This window comes from Ctenopharyngodon idella, chromosome 20 (assembly GCF_019924925.1).
Source record: "Ctenopharyngodon idella isolate HZGC_01 chromosome 20, HZGC01, whole genome shotgun sequence".
In the NCBI taxonomy this organism is placed as follows: domain Eukaryota; kingdom Metazoa; phylum Chordata; class Actinopteri; order Cypriniformes; family Xenocyprididae; genus Ctenopharyngodon; species Ctenopharyngodon idella.
Window position 1 is genome coordinate 13,484,666 of NC_067239.1, and position 17,612 is coordinate 13,502,277.

Consider the following 17,612-nt stretch of genomic DNA (forward strand, 5'->3'; position numbering starts at 1 on the left):
TGGACGAGAAGGCCTGGCTCACAGTCTCCGCTCTTATTCATCCCAAAGGTGTTCTATTGGGTTGAGGTCAGGACTCTGTGCAGGCCAGTCAAGTTCCTCCACACCAAACTCCCTTATTCATGTCTTTATGGACCTTGCTTTGTGCACTGGTGCGCAATCATGTTGGAACAGGAAGGGGACATCCCCAAACTGTTCCCACTAAGTTGGGAGCATGAAATTGTCCAAAATGTCTTGGTATGCTGAAGCATTAAGAGTTCCTTTCACTGAAACTAAGGGGCCAAGCCCAACCCCTGAAAAACAACCCCACACCATAATCCCCCCTCCACCCAAACTTTACACTTGGCACAATGCAGTCAGGCAAGTACTGTTCTCCTGGCAACTGCCAAACCCAGACTCTTCCATCGGATTCCCAGACAGAGAAGCGTCCACTCCAGAGAACACGTCTCCACTGCTCTAGAGTCCAGTGGCGGCGTGCTTTACACCACTGCATCCGATGCTTTGCATTGCACTTGGTGATGTAAGGCTTGGATGCAGCTGCTCGGCCATGGAAACCCATTCCATGAAGCTCTCTGCGCACTGTTCTTGAGCTAATCTGAAGGCTACACAAAGTTTGGAGGTCTGTAGCTACAGAAAGTTGCCGACTTCTGTGCACTGTGCGCCTCAGCATGCGCTGACCCCGCTCTGTGATTTTACGTGGCCTACCACTTGTTTCTGTTGTTCAGTAAAGTATTTTTTGATTCTCTCTTTCTGCCGCCATTGTTTTCCTTGCATTTGCTTCTCAGTCCCATACAATTTTAAGCTTGTCTTGGTTTATTCCTTGTTTATAGGCAACCTCAGTCATGCTAATTCAGATTAGCACAGTTGGTTTTAAATTAATCTTGTTTATTTTAGTTCAGAACTTCATATTCCAGGTAATAGTAATCTGTACTCAATCTTTTCAGAAAGCCATTTTTAAGACATGATTAACTATTCTAGATTAAGGCCTACACCTGTCTTAATTTAAACCCGGTCCGAGAAACCGTCTACTAATGTCCGGTTTCATACACAAGTCTTAAGACTAGTCCCAGACTGAAATGCATGTTTGAGCTGTCTTAACTGAAAGCGACTTGCACTGACTTATCTTAAAATGTGTCACTGGCATTGTTTTGTGTGGTGTAATTAAAAAAAATACATTTGGAACATTAGTTTTTCATCAAAACAAAGGTTTTAATTCTCTGAGCTGGATTCGGTCTCTTTCATATGCCTCACTGTTTAGTAGAGTCCACATTTATTACAACTGACAGAATCATGCTTTCCTATTATATAAAGCGAGTCATTTAGTGCAGTGTCCAATTCTTAGCCGAGATGTTATCATATCATCATTGCCATAAGCCAATCTTTCACAGCCATCTTGTTTTTGAATGCTTTACAGATGATGCTCTTTTTTATTAATTCAATCTCTCATCAAATTCAGTTACTTTAATCATTTGGGATATGACTTAATAAATGGTGCATTTGTTATTTTTGGATGTTTGAGAGCCTGCTTATCTCATTAACCTCCACTCCAACTTGAGCAGGCAACTGTAACTGCATAAAAATAATGATATGCGCTAGACATGGACACTGAAGTATATGGTTTGTGCGTTAAGAGCTTTTACTTATCACCACCCCATCCTTTCTCCCATTCAAGACAAATTTACACTCAAAGTAGCTAGAGATGCTTTTCCTGGAAAAAGACCACCAGTTTAATCAAAGAAAAGAAGTTCCTTATTACATTCAGAAATGCACAGGATAGATTTCAGGAAAAAAGAAAATAATAAAATTATGTTATGCGACCGTTCTCGCAGAAAAACCGAAGCCTTTGGTAGTGACACAGCAAGATCTCTTCGTACCAAGGAGAGAAACCAGAGTAGTGTTTTTAAATGAGTTTTGCTCAGGATCTGGAGTCATATGTACCGTAAAACATGTTTTGACATCATATCCTTTGGGACTAAGAAGAGGGGAAAAAGTACAAATTTACACCGCATAACTTATATATACAAATTTTGTGTATAAATAAAAAAAAATACACAGAGCAACAATTTACAATGTTTTTTTTTTCTTGGAAACTTGTATAATGAACGGTCAGCTAAATTTACCAGAGAACAGGATGATCTCCCTCATAGTTTTGGTGAAAGAAGGCATAAAGTCATAGTCCCTGTGCAGTCTAGTGCCCTGTGCCACTCAAAATGAGAAACAAATCCACACAATCATAAATAAAGACATCATCTGAGGAAGAAAACACTCGACTCATTTCAACTACCATTAAAAAAAGTCTTTAAATAAATTAAAGAGGAGTAAAAATACAGAGCTCCACTGCATCATTAGATTCTCGGTTGTTTAAAAGGCACCAGACAAGTGCATCCTGAACAAAAAAAATAATAAATACAGCACAAAGTGTCAAGGCAGACTCAACCAGTCACCACCGTAGCTAGATGGAAGAGAGATCACACACACAAACATATAAAAACACCACACACACATCCTACACGGGTCCGTCTCATGAAAATATGCCCCCACAAATCAAAGAAATAAGAAATGATATCCTGCATAAAGAAAATCAAGCCAATTTTAAGACCTATTAAAATGGTTGGCATGTTCATGTTCATTCCCCCCAAAATTCCTTTTAAGTGTCCAAATGAATTTGACACTTATAATGTTTAATACTAATAATGTTTAACTACATAAAAAATGACTATAAAGCAAAGTCATTCATTTTTTTTAAATCAGCATATAGAGGCAGTGAAAAAAAAAAAAAAAATAATACTACCATGATGTCAAATTACTAATTACATGATGTTAATTTAAATAATACATAGTTGTCTGCATTACAGAAATGAGAAATTGAGGTTTTAAATGTTCTTGATATTGTCATGAAAATATCACAATGCCGATATACAGGACGTATGTATTTATGTTCATGCAAAATATAATTTCTTGATAGTTTCTTTTGATTTCTGGGGAATCTTGACTAGTTTTGTGAGATTCACCCACACACACATTCACGCTAAACATAAACCAAGTCCCGGCCCTGCTCCGGCCCCAACCTCTTCGAAGGGTCCATCGACTCTTCCTCTTCCACGTCATAATCCTCGCACTCGATGGGCTTGGGACAGCTGTACGGGTGTCCGTTATCGTCAAAGAAGCGGCGGAAGGTGAACTCGTAGAAGGCATGCTCCGGGTGCTTGCCGTTCTTGAACCAGCGGTTGAGTGTGTCGTTGTGGTTGCTGTCAGCATCATCGCTCCAGAGTTTGTCAGGGTCAACGGGGTCAAAGTTGGAGGTGTCAGTGCAGTGTGTAATTTTGGGGATGTAAGGCGCATAGTGTTGTTGCCGTAGATCTGTGGAGAAGTCGATGCTTTTGAAGAACGGCTGGGCTTTAATCTCATCAGCTCCATTTTTCCCAAGCCGGTCGTCCGGGCCACGGCAGAGCTTCAGGATCAGGTCGGTGGCCTCTGGACTCAGCTTGGCCTGCAGCGGGATGTGTAGGGTCGTCTGCCAGTTTATCACCTGAGATGGACACAGCAACACTCAGCAACATTCTCAATGGCCTGCTAATTATATAAATAAACTATGCGTGCATAAGCAAACATACCCTGATAAACACATAAAAAAAGATATTACTATACACCAATCATGATCAGAAATTAACCAGCGTATTTTAGCACAGCTGGAACACTATCTTAAATTAATCGCATCTAGGGGCATGTAGTTCCTACTTACTTTTTCCTTTTTTACTTTTTGCCATCAAAATAACATTGCACCTGACTGACAGAATCTGTTGATTTATTCGCCCAATGTGTCAATTGTGAAATCTTCTAGTTAATGTGCATATGTGCATTATAAAATCATAAACCAGTATATATTCTCACCTTCATCTGGGTCTCAAGAGGAGTTGTTGCCAGAAAAGGAGGCTGACCAACTAACATCTCATAGAGGATAACACCCACACTCCACCAATCACAGAGCTGGGTGTAACCTAGGATTAAAAAAAATAAAGGAAAACTATCAAATCACTTTCATCAATTTAAAGGGTGATGAAATCTCAAGATTATAGCAGTGGAAAGTTCTGTTGTGCTGTCTAAACCAGGGGTGCTTGGAGATCTACCAACCTGCAGAGGTCAGATCCAACCCTGATCCAACACATCTGTCTGTAATTATCAAGTGCTCCTGAAGATCTTAATTAGCTTCGATTGTGTTTGATCAGGGTTGGAGCTGAACTTTGCAGGAAGTTAGATCTCCAGGAACAGGATTGGGCACCCCTGGTCTAAACTGTAAATAAGCAATGTGATTCAGAGGGTCCTATCACACACCCGACGCAATGCGGCGCCATGTGCAACGCAAGTGTTTTTTGCTAGTTTCAGCCTGACGCAGTTATCATTTTCACGTCCTGCACCATGTTGTTTAAATAGCAAATGCATTTGCACCCATTTGTGTGCCCATGAGCATGCTGGTCTAAAAACGAGGTGTGTTCAGGTGCATTGTTGGTGCGTTACTATTTTGAGGCAACTGAAATAGACTGCACCATTGACCAACAAAAATTATTTATTATTCAAAGAGCGCGTTAGTAATATGCGCCTATATGCGGGTGCACAACGCACGTACACTCTGCTTATTACACACACAGGGACGCGCAGCAGCACACGAACATGCCAAATATTAAAAATAAAAGGTTTACAATGTAAAAGATTATTATTGTGTGCATAAAGATGCATAAAGAACTAAAAATGCTTTGGTGGAATACGGCTTGTCCTGTAGATGTTCTGCTCGCACGCTTTAACCTTGCGCACGAGCAGATCCATTTCTTCACTAGAGAAGCATTCAGTTTTTCCACTTGCAAATTTCAAATTTTCAAAAATAGTGAATCCACCATGGCGTTAATGCAACTGGCTTTTAAAGGGAATAGGAGATGAGACTCTGAGTGGTTTATTGCACGTTACGCCCAAAACACACCCATGATTCATTAAGAGAATAGGGACAACCCTTTTAGACCATGCGCTGGGCGCGCCGACCATTTTTCCCGTCATTAAACTAGCAAAAGTGGATTCGGACACACCCTAAGTGCACTTGCGCAGTGCGCTTTAGACCATGCGCTTAGATCGTTAAAATAGAGCCAAAAACTAGATCAGAAATTGATCGCTCATATCAATAATATGTGCAGCATCATTATAAATCAACAAAACAGTCTACACCGCAAAAAAACAAAACAATTCCTGTTTTAAATGTATATGAAAAGTGAAATGTAAAATAATCCAATTGATTTCAATCCAATTGCTGCGCTGCCCTATAAATGAGAGCGAAATACTGCAACACGTGGAGTACATTCAAAACAAAAACACTGGTACATTCAAGATGAATTGTGAGTGCATCACAGTCCAAAACCGGTGAGTGTTTAACTTAGGTACACATATTCTATCACGTCTTCACCAAATCAACAGCATTTATATAGCCGAGAGGATGATGATGAATTTTGAATAGCCCTGAAATGCTGAAATACTCATTTAGCTTCAGTGTATGGATGGAAAAAAGATGGAATGAATGTGAATGATGACTCTATCATCTCCTTCTGAGTTACACTGAAGAAAGAAAGTCATACATGTTTGGAATGACATGTGGGCAAGTACATTTTTTCGTTTATGTGTGAATTATTTCTATTCATTGCACATGAAACATGCATTTCTTGGTAACACTTTACAATAAGGTTCATTAGTTAAACATTAGTTAATGTATTAACTAACATGAACTAACCATGAGCAATACATTTGTTACTGTATTTACTAATCTTTGTTAACGTTAGTTAATGAAAACACAGTTGTTCATTGTTTGTTCCTGTTAGTTCACAGTCCATTAACTAATGTTAACAAGATTTTAATAATGTATTAGTAAATGTTGAAATTAACATTAACAAAGATTAATAAATGCCGTATAAGTGCAGTTCATTATTAGTTCATGTTACCTAATGTAGTTAACTAATGTTAACTAATGAACCTTATTGTAAAGTGTTACCCATTTCTTTATCAATCACTAAGGGTGTGCGATAAATATTGTCTATGATAATATCGTAATTGTTGAACTAATGATGTGCGATCTGACATTATCGATGTCCCTCACTTTGCCAATACCAAACAAAAACACGCAGAGAGAGTCCACACAGACTGCATGAAGTAGCTGGTTCCCCTGGTCCTGGAGCACCCCCAATTCTGCACATTTTGTATGTCTCTCTAATCAAACACACCTGATTCAACTCATCAGCTCATTAGTAGAGACTTCAAGACCTGAAATGGTTGTGTCAGATGAGAGACATATAAAATGTGTACTGTTTGGGGGTACGCTACAAAGCATAGACTGAAAGATCGATTCTTGGGATTTAGGACTCGATATTGGTTCTTGAAAATGAGAATCAATTAAAATCAAGAATTTTTTTTTTTTTTTTTTTACCCCAGCCCTAGTACTGACATGTTGTGCGGTACATACCTGTGCGCAGTAGGACCTCGGGTGCAATGTAATTGGGAGTGCCCACCAGTGAGTGAGCCAAGCAGCGCTGATGCTGTCGAGCGGCTCTGCGCTCCAGTGGCTTCAGTCGGTCCCCACAGCGACAGCTGGCAGGATCTTCCCACTCCTTACTGAAGTCCATACTGTCCTGACGCACATGATCGCCTGACAATACGCAGATAGATAGAAGTTCAACATTATTAATTATTCAATATGTCTCATTGAACAATATAGCCAGGGTCCATAAATATTAACAAAGTCACATTGATGTGATTTTGCAGTGTAGAGGACTACTTTCCACAAAAAAAAAAAAAAAAAAATCCACTTTTGAGGAGGCTTTTTTTAGTGTGACATGGATCTTTCATTATTTGCTAATGTAATATATTTGAAATGGTCATTACATCAACTTTGATGTAATAAACACATTATATGCATAATGCATTAAATGACTGGCAAGATTTTAGAAAGGCTACATTACCTACAACAGTAGCCTAAAACAATGGCTAAGTAACTATTGGTTTAATAGCACAAAATCATGTCTTGGTCTTTGAGTAGTTGGGCTCACCGCTTTGGTAGTATTTGGAGTCGTGAGTCCATCGGAAGCCAGTGCACAGGCCAAAGTCTGTCAGTTTGATGTGTCCATCACGATCAATTAGGATGTTGTCAGGTTTGATGTCTCGATGGATAAAACCCATTTTGTGGACGCTTTCCACAGCACAGGTGAGTTCTGCGATGTAAAACTGTGCCAAGTCCTCTTGAAAAATGCCCATTCTGATCAAAAGACTCATCATGTCCCCACCAGGGATGTAGTCCATGACAAAATACAAGTTATCTTTATCCTGGAACGAGTAATACAACCGGACGACCCACTCATTATCTGCTTCAGCGAGAATATCCCGCTCAGCTTTCACATGGGCCACCTGGTTTCTTAACAGGACGTCTTTTTTACGGAGCGTCTTCATGGCATACAGCGCTCCCGTGTCCACTTTCCGAGCCAAACACACTTCTCCAAATGCCCCAATTCCCAGAGTCTTGATCTTATCAAACATGGATTTGTCCATTTTGGCGCGCTTGAGGCGGATGTAGTTGGATTCTTTCTGGGACAGCATCATGCGCATCTGTTCCTGTGCGTCGCCTGAAAGTCCCACCTGAACACACAACACATGTTACAACAGCCGTCACAAAATAGCTACTTGTTTATAAATACAGAAAAACTTGCTCACACAACACAAAAACACAGATTAACTAAACTTTTGAAATAATTTCAGACAACATACACCATTCAATCATGTAATATTCACAATCACAACATTGGCAGGCAGCATCCAGCACTGAAAAACAGCAAAGCATGCAATGCACAGGGTTTCCTACAGTGATCAAAATTATTAATTACTACTACTTTGTCATTTAATTTTAGTCATTTTTAGTGCATTTCCTAGTTGTGCGTGTTCTTGCACAACTACGAAATGCGAATGTAAACTGAATTTGCAATGCCGCTTGAATTTCAACTGCAATCGATTTGGATTTCCCTTAATTTTTTATTTTTTTATTTTTATCATATCACATGTGTATGTATCTCATCAACTATAATTGCAAGTTCTTTCCTGCAAGAACCTTTTTTTCCTGTTATCCAATCAGTTTAGATTTCCATTCATATTTTGGGCCCAGATTTTCAACGGGCGAAATACTAATGTTGATTTAAAAAAAAAAAAAACAACAAACAAACAAACAAACAAAAAACTCATAGACTCATGTTATAAATCAACCCTGTTGATCATGTAAATAAAATACATTTTAAATTATTTTTGCTGTGTTTTGAAAATTGGTATTTTACTACAATGTTATCATAACCCTACACTGTCTAGAACACGTTATAATAGTGCAATGAAAACATAACCAGCAGCCAAGTAGCAATAATGAAATGCATGGTGGGAGGTGGGTTTTTATGAAACATGCACCCACAAAATTCTGCAGATTTAGATCTGTCTATCATTCTACCCAATCTGTCACCCACTCCACCCTGCACCCCACAATCAGCACAGAAAATTTGAAAACACTGGATGGATTCCATGTGTGCATAGATGTGAGCTTAAAACAGAACTGCAGGAAACCCTTAAGATCATAGCTCTGTTCTGAAACCTAGTGAACTGCCTAAATAGTTAGCTTTCCTAGCCATCACAGAACCTCCTAAGTGACCAATCTGAAATGCTCTTCATAGGCAGAAACTCTGTGTATCATGCAAACAGTACTCACAAAAGTCTTGATTTACTTAATTTTAAGTAGAGTTTGGGATTAGTGAAAATATTCTGATTGGCATAAAAATACATATAGGTAAAAGTTTCTTTTATTGCCACTGCTGTAAGGCTTTTAAACTTTTAAGGTGTCTGAATGTTGTTTTTGTGTGCATTAGGCAAAAAAAAAATATTTTTTTAATTAGACAGAACTCACAGAGCCCATCACATTGCATTCTAGGATAGCATTCTCTGCAACAGACACCTAGCATTTTTGCTGTACATTTAAAAAAATAATATCCATTACGCTTCATGCCTTTCTAACATTGAGGCTAAGACGCTAGGTGTCAAAGTAGGCAGCTCAGCATAGCTTTAGAACAGAGCTCATGAAAACATTTGAGGAAAAGACTCATACACATGCTGTCCAACTGACAGGGCCTTACTTTACCACACCTGAGTGACGACTACTCCAGAAGAAACCTTTAAACTATGAAAACCAGTTGATCAGACAAAGAAAAAAGAGAAGGCGGCTTACAGAGGAGATCCACAAACTGAAAGATATGGAAGACAGACAGACAGACAGATAAGAGAAAGAGAATAAAAGGGCAGGAAATTATGACGGGAGAAAGACGGGAAAAGTCAATAGGAGGTAAACAGTAGAGCAGAGGAGCAAAGAACATTGTGAGAGGATGTGGCAGTGAAGAAACGCATGCTAACCCGCTGCATCTCGCTCTCCAACTGCTTCTTCCTTCGGATCCTCTGCTGGTGATTCTTGAGGATGTTCTCCACATGCTGCTCCATGAAGAACTTGAAAGCCTGTGGCGAGTACATGGGAACTCTGCTTTCCCCTTTGCGCTCCTCGTCGCGTTTGTAACGCCGCACCGGTACGGGAGACGTTGTGATCTGTTTCTTCTCACGTTCCTCAGAGGCCTCAGCACGCTCGCTGGAGCAGGTGCTGTCCGTGTCGTTGTCATTATCCGCTCCATCCTCCTCTTTGTTGCTGGGTTTTGGTGTGGGGCTAGGGTCATACCCTGGTGGAGGTGGCTGCTGTAGCAGGTGTTTAGGATAAGGAGGAGGTGGGCCCTGGTAGCTCGGGACTTCTGCGGCTGCTGTGAGAGCAGGAGGCTCTTGATACGCAGTGGGCGGAGGGGGTGGCTGCTGCAGCCAAGGTGGGTGCGTAGGGGCAACGGCGGTGTGCAGCTCTGGCTTTTGCACCCGCATACTCTTTACCGGCTGCAGAATGGGGGCCTGTGTAATGGTGGTGACGGTAGTGGCGGAAGGTTGAGAGCTGGGCACAGAAGTGCACTGACGCCCACTTGGCTGGGCATTGGTGAAGGAGTTTGAGCGGCCCGGCACGCTATGGGGCCATGATGAAGGAACGTCCTGATTGGTGCTGTGGCCGGGTGAAGTCTGAGGCTGCTGCACAGATGATCTGACCTGAGGAAGCACTCCAAGGTTGTACATATCAAGGTTGTGGCTATTGCGGTTGGGCACCAGCATGCTTGGTGGAAGGCTGGTTCCATTTGAGGGTGCGGCAAGAGCGCTGGATTGCATCTGCTGGGCCGTGGGACTCTGTCTGTTAGCCTGGTGCATGGGATATGGAGGTGGCGGCGGCTGCCGGCCACTGCTATTAATGCCCATGTACTCACCTTGTATGGCGCCATTCTGGGGCCAGGATGGGGGGAAGGTGAACTTGTTGCTCCCGGGGTTTTGCATGATGATGGGTTGCCGACCCACAGGCACTGGACTGAGCCCTCGTTGCGCCTGGGATGGAGGGTTTATATAGCTATCGGGTCGGGGCCCCTGAGGCACGGGAGAGATCCGGGGCACCAGGTAATCCAAGTTCCCAGAATACCGCTTGGTTGAAGGATTGGAGTCCCATGAGGAGGGAGGAGGAGTGACGCTACGCACCTGCCGTGGGTTTACTCGTTGGCCGCTGGCTGCAGCAGCAAGATTTTGAGGAAAGGTAGCAGGCCGTGAGAGGTCACTTTGAGGTCCAGGGCTACTAGGACGGTAAATCATGCCATCAGTCATTAGAGCACTGTGTCGCTGTGGGGCCAGTGATTCCTTTGATCCCTTCCAGCTTGGGCGCCGCAACACTGTCTGTTGAATTTGGGAAGGACCTAGAAAGGAAAAATCCATACATCAACAATACTAATAGGAGCTTGTGCAGAAATTTCTTAAGCCCTGTTAACAAGCCTGTTTATTTACATTTAAGGGTCTAAGAGGAATCTAAACCTAGGCATATTAAGGTTCCTTTACACTGACAGATCATGTGTTCTGCACTATATGCACACCCATCAACAGTTGCATTGTGTCACTCACTGCACATATGCATGAAGTTGAACTTTGCTCAACTTTTTTGTTTTACCTCAAATCAACAATTCACAATGAAAATGAATGACTAGGGCTGGGTAATGACACAATTTAACCCAATTTCATATGCTTTTGATCCAATTCAATATTAAATTAAATTGGGTTAGGGTTGTCAAAAGTACTGACCTATCGGTGCTGAAATTTTAAAAATGTGACTCTTTGGGCACTGTTGAGCGGATTCATAAATGCCTCTAATTGGCCACTGTGTTGACACGCTCATCGGATATGTCTGTGATTGGCTACAATGATCAATGCACGGCAGCAATTGAAAGCACACGGAAGTGTTTGAATTTGAAAGCGTTTGAAAGCAGGCATCGATCAGCGGACTGGTCCGCGATAGACGCCTGCTTTCAAACACTCCAGTGTGTATCTGTCTAAGTGCTTGGTGAAGAGTTTCATTGATGACTATTTACAACGTTTATACAGCATCAAAATTTCAGTACCGAAGTCGGTACTTTTGACAACTCTATTTTGGAAATATATCAGGTACAATACATCTCAACTAAAACTGTAAACCCTGTCAAAACCCTGTCAGTTGGTACATTACTATAATATTAAAGGTTAAATTTAATCACAGAGTCTACAATATTAAATTCAATTGCTATTTCTTTTTAGATATAATGATCAACGCTCAAAAAATCTTTAATAATCCTGTATTTATATAATTGTTTCTACTCCGATTCATTGTTGAAATAAACATTAAAATGATGCCTGTCATAACTTATTTTCATGTCAGATTTATTCAAATATACTGTACATTAAATAAGACACATCATTAATGCGTAATAGTATACATACACTGAGTGGCTTAAAAGCTATTTTACTGACATCTACCCGTGGTTGAAACACTGCATGAGCGATCACACGACATACATTTCTTTAAGTTGCATGGTTTCTTTCAACATACCTTCTGATACTCATTCATGTTTATTACGCGCTGTAACTAGTAGTAAAGTGGAAGAAATGATTGGTTCACATGCGCCCCACGCTGCCGTTTAAACAGTGGAGGCTTAAGACTGATCTTGGGATTTAAGAATCAATATCGGGTCATGAAAATGAAGATCGATTAAAATCAATTAATGAAAATTAATTAATGACTTTTGTCACTTTCACCTTCATGCACATTTCTATGTTTTACCAAATTGCTATACATCATACTATAATGTTAGCTCTGAGTTCACAAGTGCTCAGTTCCAGTCCTGGAAGTCTATTATAGCAAATAAACAGCCATGTTCAGAATATAATTTAGTATAGAAATGTTTAGTATTGGAATACCATGATAACCTACTGAAGTTGGCAAGAGCTCTTCGCCCTACAATGCACTGTACTCAACCATTACCAGTGTGATGAATGAACCTGAAGCTAAACCAGTTATGTTGATCAGACTGCCAAAAGTATTTCTACCCAAGAGCTGTGCAAAAAACATACAAACAAACAACAACAAAAAAAACTCTGGGTTGTCTAAATGACTAATCAGTGTTAAGGTCGCTTCTGTGTAATTAGGCTAGTTTAAGGTCAGGTGCACCAGACACCAGACTAAAAAAAAAAAAAAAAACTATTATAGTTTGACCCCCATCATTTCTTACCGCTACCCTAAACAATTCCAGCAAATAATAATTAAATGTTATATTGGCATAAAAAATTAATGACAAAGGAATCAAAATCTACTAAGGGTTAATTAAATGTAACAAATCATGTAAAAATGTATTATCTTTTTTTGGAAAATTAAATAACATTTTATCAAACTTTGATAATTGCCTTACTCTTTTAAACAATTGAAAAGATAGTTATCAAACTACATTTTATAAGAGTTCAATGTAATTTCAAGTTCCCGAATCTTACATCAGCATATGAAAGTCAAATTGGACTACAGGGACTCATTTAACAGTTCATCTATTGCCAAAATTATGAAAAAGGATCAGTCAAGAATAGAAAATTATTAAAAATATTCATATCAGGAATGTCAGAATCAGAATGTGTAGATTGTGCATAGAAAATGCCTGTCAAAATATAATGTACAACACACGTTAAGCGACGGCAGTTTTTTAATTGGATTGGCATTTATTCTCTTAGCATGCAGTGTGAAGTATTTCACTCAGTTCCTTGATCATTCCGATTCAATTTCAGTGAGTAAAGAGCAAATTTATACTCACATGTGTTATGTATGTTATTGTCTCTGACAGACAGCATGTTGAAGCTGCTTAGGCCGCGATTTTCTCCCTCTTTTCAGAAAACAATGACAGTCAAAATATCTGATAGTGTGGATTTTCCAGGAAATTAGTTAACTCGCTGTATTGTGCATGTTAATTATTATTTATTTTATTTATTTATTTATTTATTTATTTTTTACAGAAATTGATGTTGTGATATTCAAATGATGTGGATTTGAAAACAGATGGATTGTAAGGTAATAATTATTTATTTCTTAGCCAGTAAGTATTCAGTGAAGTGATCGATGCCCATGAGTGTGTTACGTCTATGTTTATAGTTCTAATATTCCAAATGACAGCAAGCTTAAGTTTTTGACGGACATGATAACGTGCATGAGGGATGAACTATGTTTGATTTTTGAGTAATTATAAAACATGCTGGAGATGTTCGAAATGCTTTTTTGCGTAGTTCATTATACTTATTTCACAGAATTAAGCTTATTTTGTGGCTTAAATAAATTACATGTTACTCAGAGACTGACATATGTGGCTTGTCAAAAACGTTACATTCAGCTGTCACAAAGTCGTTGACTTTTGAAAATTAAGTTCATATTTTTTATCAGGAAAGGAGTGGTTTTGATACACAAAGTTGATTTTATTGTCTCTTATAACAAAAATGTTTTATATAATATTATAAATATTTAAAGCCATTAAAATGCAGATCCTGTTGTAATAGTGAAATATCTGATAATAGTGAAAAATCACTTTTTTTTAACTGTTGTTCCATTATTACCCCTTAAAAGATTTTGACTCATGTATGAAAGTGGCTGTTAGTGGTGTTACCTACCTGCTTGTTTTATTCCTGTGTTCACAGGGCGTGCAGCAGCGACTGTTATCTGCTCCCTCACAGGCTCCTGGAAATTCATCCTACTGATGTACTCTATGGCTGCCTCCACACTACGACTGTTTGTCTGCTTCAGAGCATAAACCACCATCTCCTATACAAACACACAGATGATGATGATGATGATGATGATTGTGTGACATCCAGACATACCATATACATTTATAAAGAACTGGCATTTACAGTGCATCCAAAGACATGATATTCATATTCATTGTTGCCGTCCATACACACACAAACAATCTGAGCTAACTTTTATCTAATATTCAAATTAAATATTATTTTATTACTACTAATGAAAATCAATGCAACATGTTGGCAATGTCAAAAGGGGAAACAAATTGCACTGTTTTTTTTCGAGCTCACAGTACAGAGCTGCTAAAATAGATAACCGTTAGCTCCCAAACAATTAATTTGCATTTGTGCGATATTGTTTTATTATTTCATGGCTCTCTGATTGGTCAATGGCATTCTGCGGTCAGATATTTGTGCATAATGCAAACCGTACATCCGACGGCTGTCCCAGGCAACTGAATTCCTACATAGCTGTGCTAGTTTCACGCCACTCATATCACTGCATACACTTGTCACATAATAACCTAATTTACGCTCAAATCACTATTTCATATCCTTGTATTTTTAGTTATTTAGTAAGCGCAACTATGTAGTAATTGGCATAACATACAGTCATTTGTTTCACATTGAGTGCTGATCACTCTGCCTGGGTTTATGACGGTAAATGATCCTTTATTAAAGTATACTAAAGCATTTTCTGTCTGCCTGTACAACCTAGAGAAAGAATCTGTTTTGTCAATCTGCATGCATATCCATCTATTTTTACAAGAAATGCAGAGCAATTCATCTTATTGGAAAAACAAAATATGTACATCACACCCACATTGTTTGTGAGGATTGAATATGACACGTTGAACTCGCTTCTTCAACCAGAGCTGGTCTGGCAACATACCATGTCTTTCATTCCTCAAATAAGCAAAATTATAAAGTGACAGGAGAGAACATTCCAGGTACAAATGATTGAGATGACACATTTGGGGGGGAAGAGTATACAGTACAAACTTCTCAGAAGGTTCAGCTACAATCAAATTCAACAAGGTACATTACCTCATCAAAGCCAGCATCCTGCAGCACTTGCAACATGTGTTTGTTGATGTCTGTAGTGTGTCCACTGGAGGTAGTTCCATTAGCAAAAGGCATGAGTGATTTGCGGATCTCCTGCAGGGCTCTGTGGTGGTGGGGGTTCCTGGGGTTGGTGCTGCGCCCTTGTTGTCTGGGATCGTCCGGCGGTCCCTTCCCGGCGCTCACGTCAGCCTTGGGAGCATCTGAGGGCCGGGTGAGGTTCCGCAAGCTCTCCCGGATCTCCTGCAGCATTTGTTGACTATTGCCACTGTAGTTGCTCGCAGGGAACGTCTTGGGTCGCATTTGTCTGTATCCCTCGGGTTTCTCGCCCCTCTTCATGTAAAAACATATGTTAAGTGCCAAGGTGGTGAAGAGACTTCCAGGTGGAAGAGTGGAACTGTCCAGATTTCAGTGTTTGTTTCACCTGCGCACTAGAGAGATGTCGGCACATCAGTAAGCATGCATTATAAACAATTTCAATTACATGATTAATGCTTGTAACAGCTACATGGTGATCCTCAAAAATTAAAACAAGAAAATTAAGCCTAATTTAGAGCGATGTTTTTTTTTTTTAATAGTAAATATCTTACTTTAGTTTTTACTATATGCTTTCAGTGATGATGATAGTTCAAGATCATATGACAGCATTTATTTTTGTGGTAGGTCTAGATATGCATATCTAAAGCTCACTAGACCACAAACATGTAAGGCTATAAATAAGACGCCTATTGGAACCAGTGATTGTGATGATCACACAGTTCGGTGCTAGTATGCGTCTGTAATCTAAGTACTGCCTACCTAAACCGCATCAGTGCCCAGAAAACCAAATGTTGACCAAATGTGCTGTCTAGGTAGGCATCTCTATAGGTTTTGAAACAGTCGCAGCAGTGTCCAATAGATTCACACACTGCTAACTCAGTTAGCCACTCACAGTATGTCATGCGTTTACAAGAGTACAGACGTATTGACACATAATACCATTAAAAACGTTAAACATTATTCCTACCGTATACTGAACATGTTAGTGCTGATAAATCATTTATGAATCGGTACAACAGGTACTTGAGGCCTAAAGCTGAGGCGATAGCATAGTGCTATCATACACCGAATAAGAATGAATTACATTCACTTACCACTTAATGAAGGTGCGACATAATATTTGTACATGTATCGACCTCTGCGTACTATTAAATCATGAATACCCCCTCTGCTCTGTCTGACAGATACGTGTATTTGTTGACGGACCGTCTACTTCTCTTTGGTATTTACTGTCGTCTTGAGTTTTACAACGACTGTCATGCGCGTCACAAAAGCCCGGATGTTGTGACACTCCCTCTTCCAGAGACCCTCCCCCAGAGGAACCCTGCACGAGACAAGAGACCGTTCTATGTGAATGCAAGTTAATTCAAGAGGTTTGTCAACTGCCGTTGTGGACAAAGTTTGTTACATAATAAATTGACCTCCTAGCCATTGTTCATGTTTAACATGTTTCCAGTCCCAGAGCCACTCATACTAATGGTCGTACATTCATTCTCAGAAAACGGTGCCATTTCTGACTGATTTTTTTTATTTATTTTATTTTCCATTTTGGCTGCTCTTGAGATTTCAATAAATATTTTTCAGCCTAAGGCCCAAATACTAACAGGACTGACAACCGCCATAAGAGGACATGATCAGGACATGACAGGATCAGTTAAATTCAATTTGAACAGAACTGGCTATGTCCCACGTGATGATGAATTGGAGTTTTGTAGGGATTATTTGCTATGTGGGATAAGTTTTTCCAAATTCACATATTTCTTATTTAATAGTTCAACACTGCAAAACAGATTTTTATTTTGTATAAAGTAGCACAAAATGTTTTCAGAAAACTTCATAAAATAACTGTTATACCACATTATTCTCACACTAATATCACCTTTTAGGTACATTATTTTAAATAACCTGGCAAACCCAGTGAAACACGCACCAATGAAATGCGCAAGAAGCTGCCCTAAAATAGAGTTGTTGTTTGTTTGTTTTTTCTTCATAACAAAAGGCCCACTAAGTTGTGTCATGACAAAACTAGTGTAGGGTGCCACAAATCTTTGAAAATTTTCAAAGGGTGCCATGACTGAAAAAAGGTTAGGAAACACTGGTTTAATGGATAATATAGTCATTGCTTTTGTCCAAAATGCGTGCGACAAAGCACAAGGGAGGATAAATCGGACATCATCTTATTATTGTCACGAATGGTGTTGGGTTTAGTTTCATGTTTATAGTTTCTTAGATGTCTCTTATTTTGTATATAGTCATTGTCATGTTTC

The 17,612-nt window shown here is 39.5% G+C and overlaps 1 protein-coding gene across 3 annotated transcripts; it reads right to left on the reverse strand.

Moving 5' to 3' along the window:
• Window positions 1-1,687: 1,687 nt before the first annotated feature.
• lats1 (large tumor suppressor kinase 1) lies at window positions 1,688-16,626 on the reverse strand. Of its 3 annotated transcripts, XM_051875069.1 has the most exons (8): window positions 16,440-16,619; window positions 15,292-15,737; window positions 14,113-14,263; window positions 9,457-10,862; window positions 7,074-7,656; window positions 6,491-6,673; window positions 3,889-3,995; window positions 1,688-3,526 (listed from the first exon to the last, which is right to left on the reverse strand). In XM_051875069.1, the coding sequence occupies exons 2-8, from the start codon at window positions 15,643-15,645 to the stop codon at window positions 3,026-3,028; spliced, it is 3,285 nt and encodes a 1,094-aa protein (XP_051731029.1). In that variant the 5' UTR covers window positions 15,646-15,737; window positions 16,440-16,619; the 3' UTR covers window positions 1,688-3,025. The 3 variants fall into 3 exon arrangements, with proteins under 3 accessions (XP_051731029.1, XP_051731030.1, XP_051731033.1); XM_051875070.1 differs by lacking the exons at window positions 1,688-3,526; window positions 3,889-3,995; window positions 6,491-6,673 and adding an exon at window positions 9,193-9,290 and having other exon boundaries at window positions 7,519-7,656; window positions 16,440-16,626; XM_051875073.1 differs by lacking the exons at window positions 1,688-3,526; window positions 3,889-3,995; window positions 6,491-6,673 and adding an exon at window positions 9,183-9,290 and having other exon boundaries at window positions 7,539-7,656; window positions 16,440-16,626.
• Window positions 16,627-17,612: the final 986 nt, after the last annotated feature.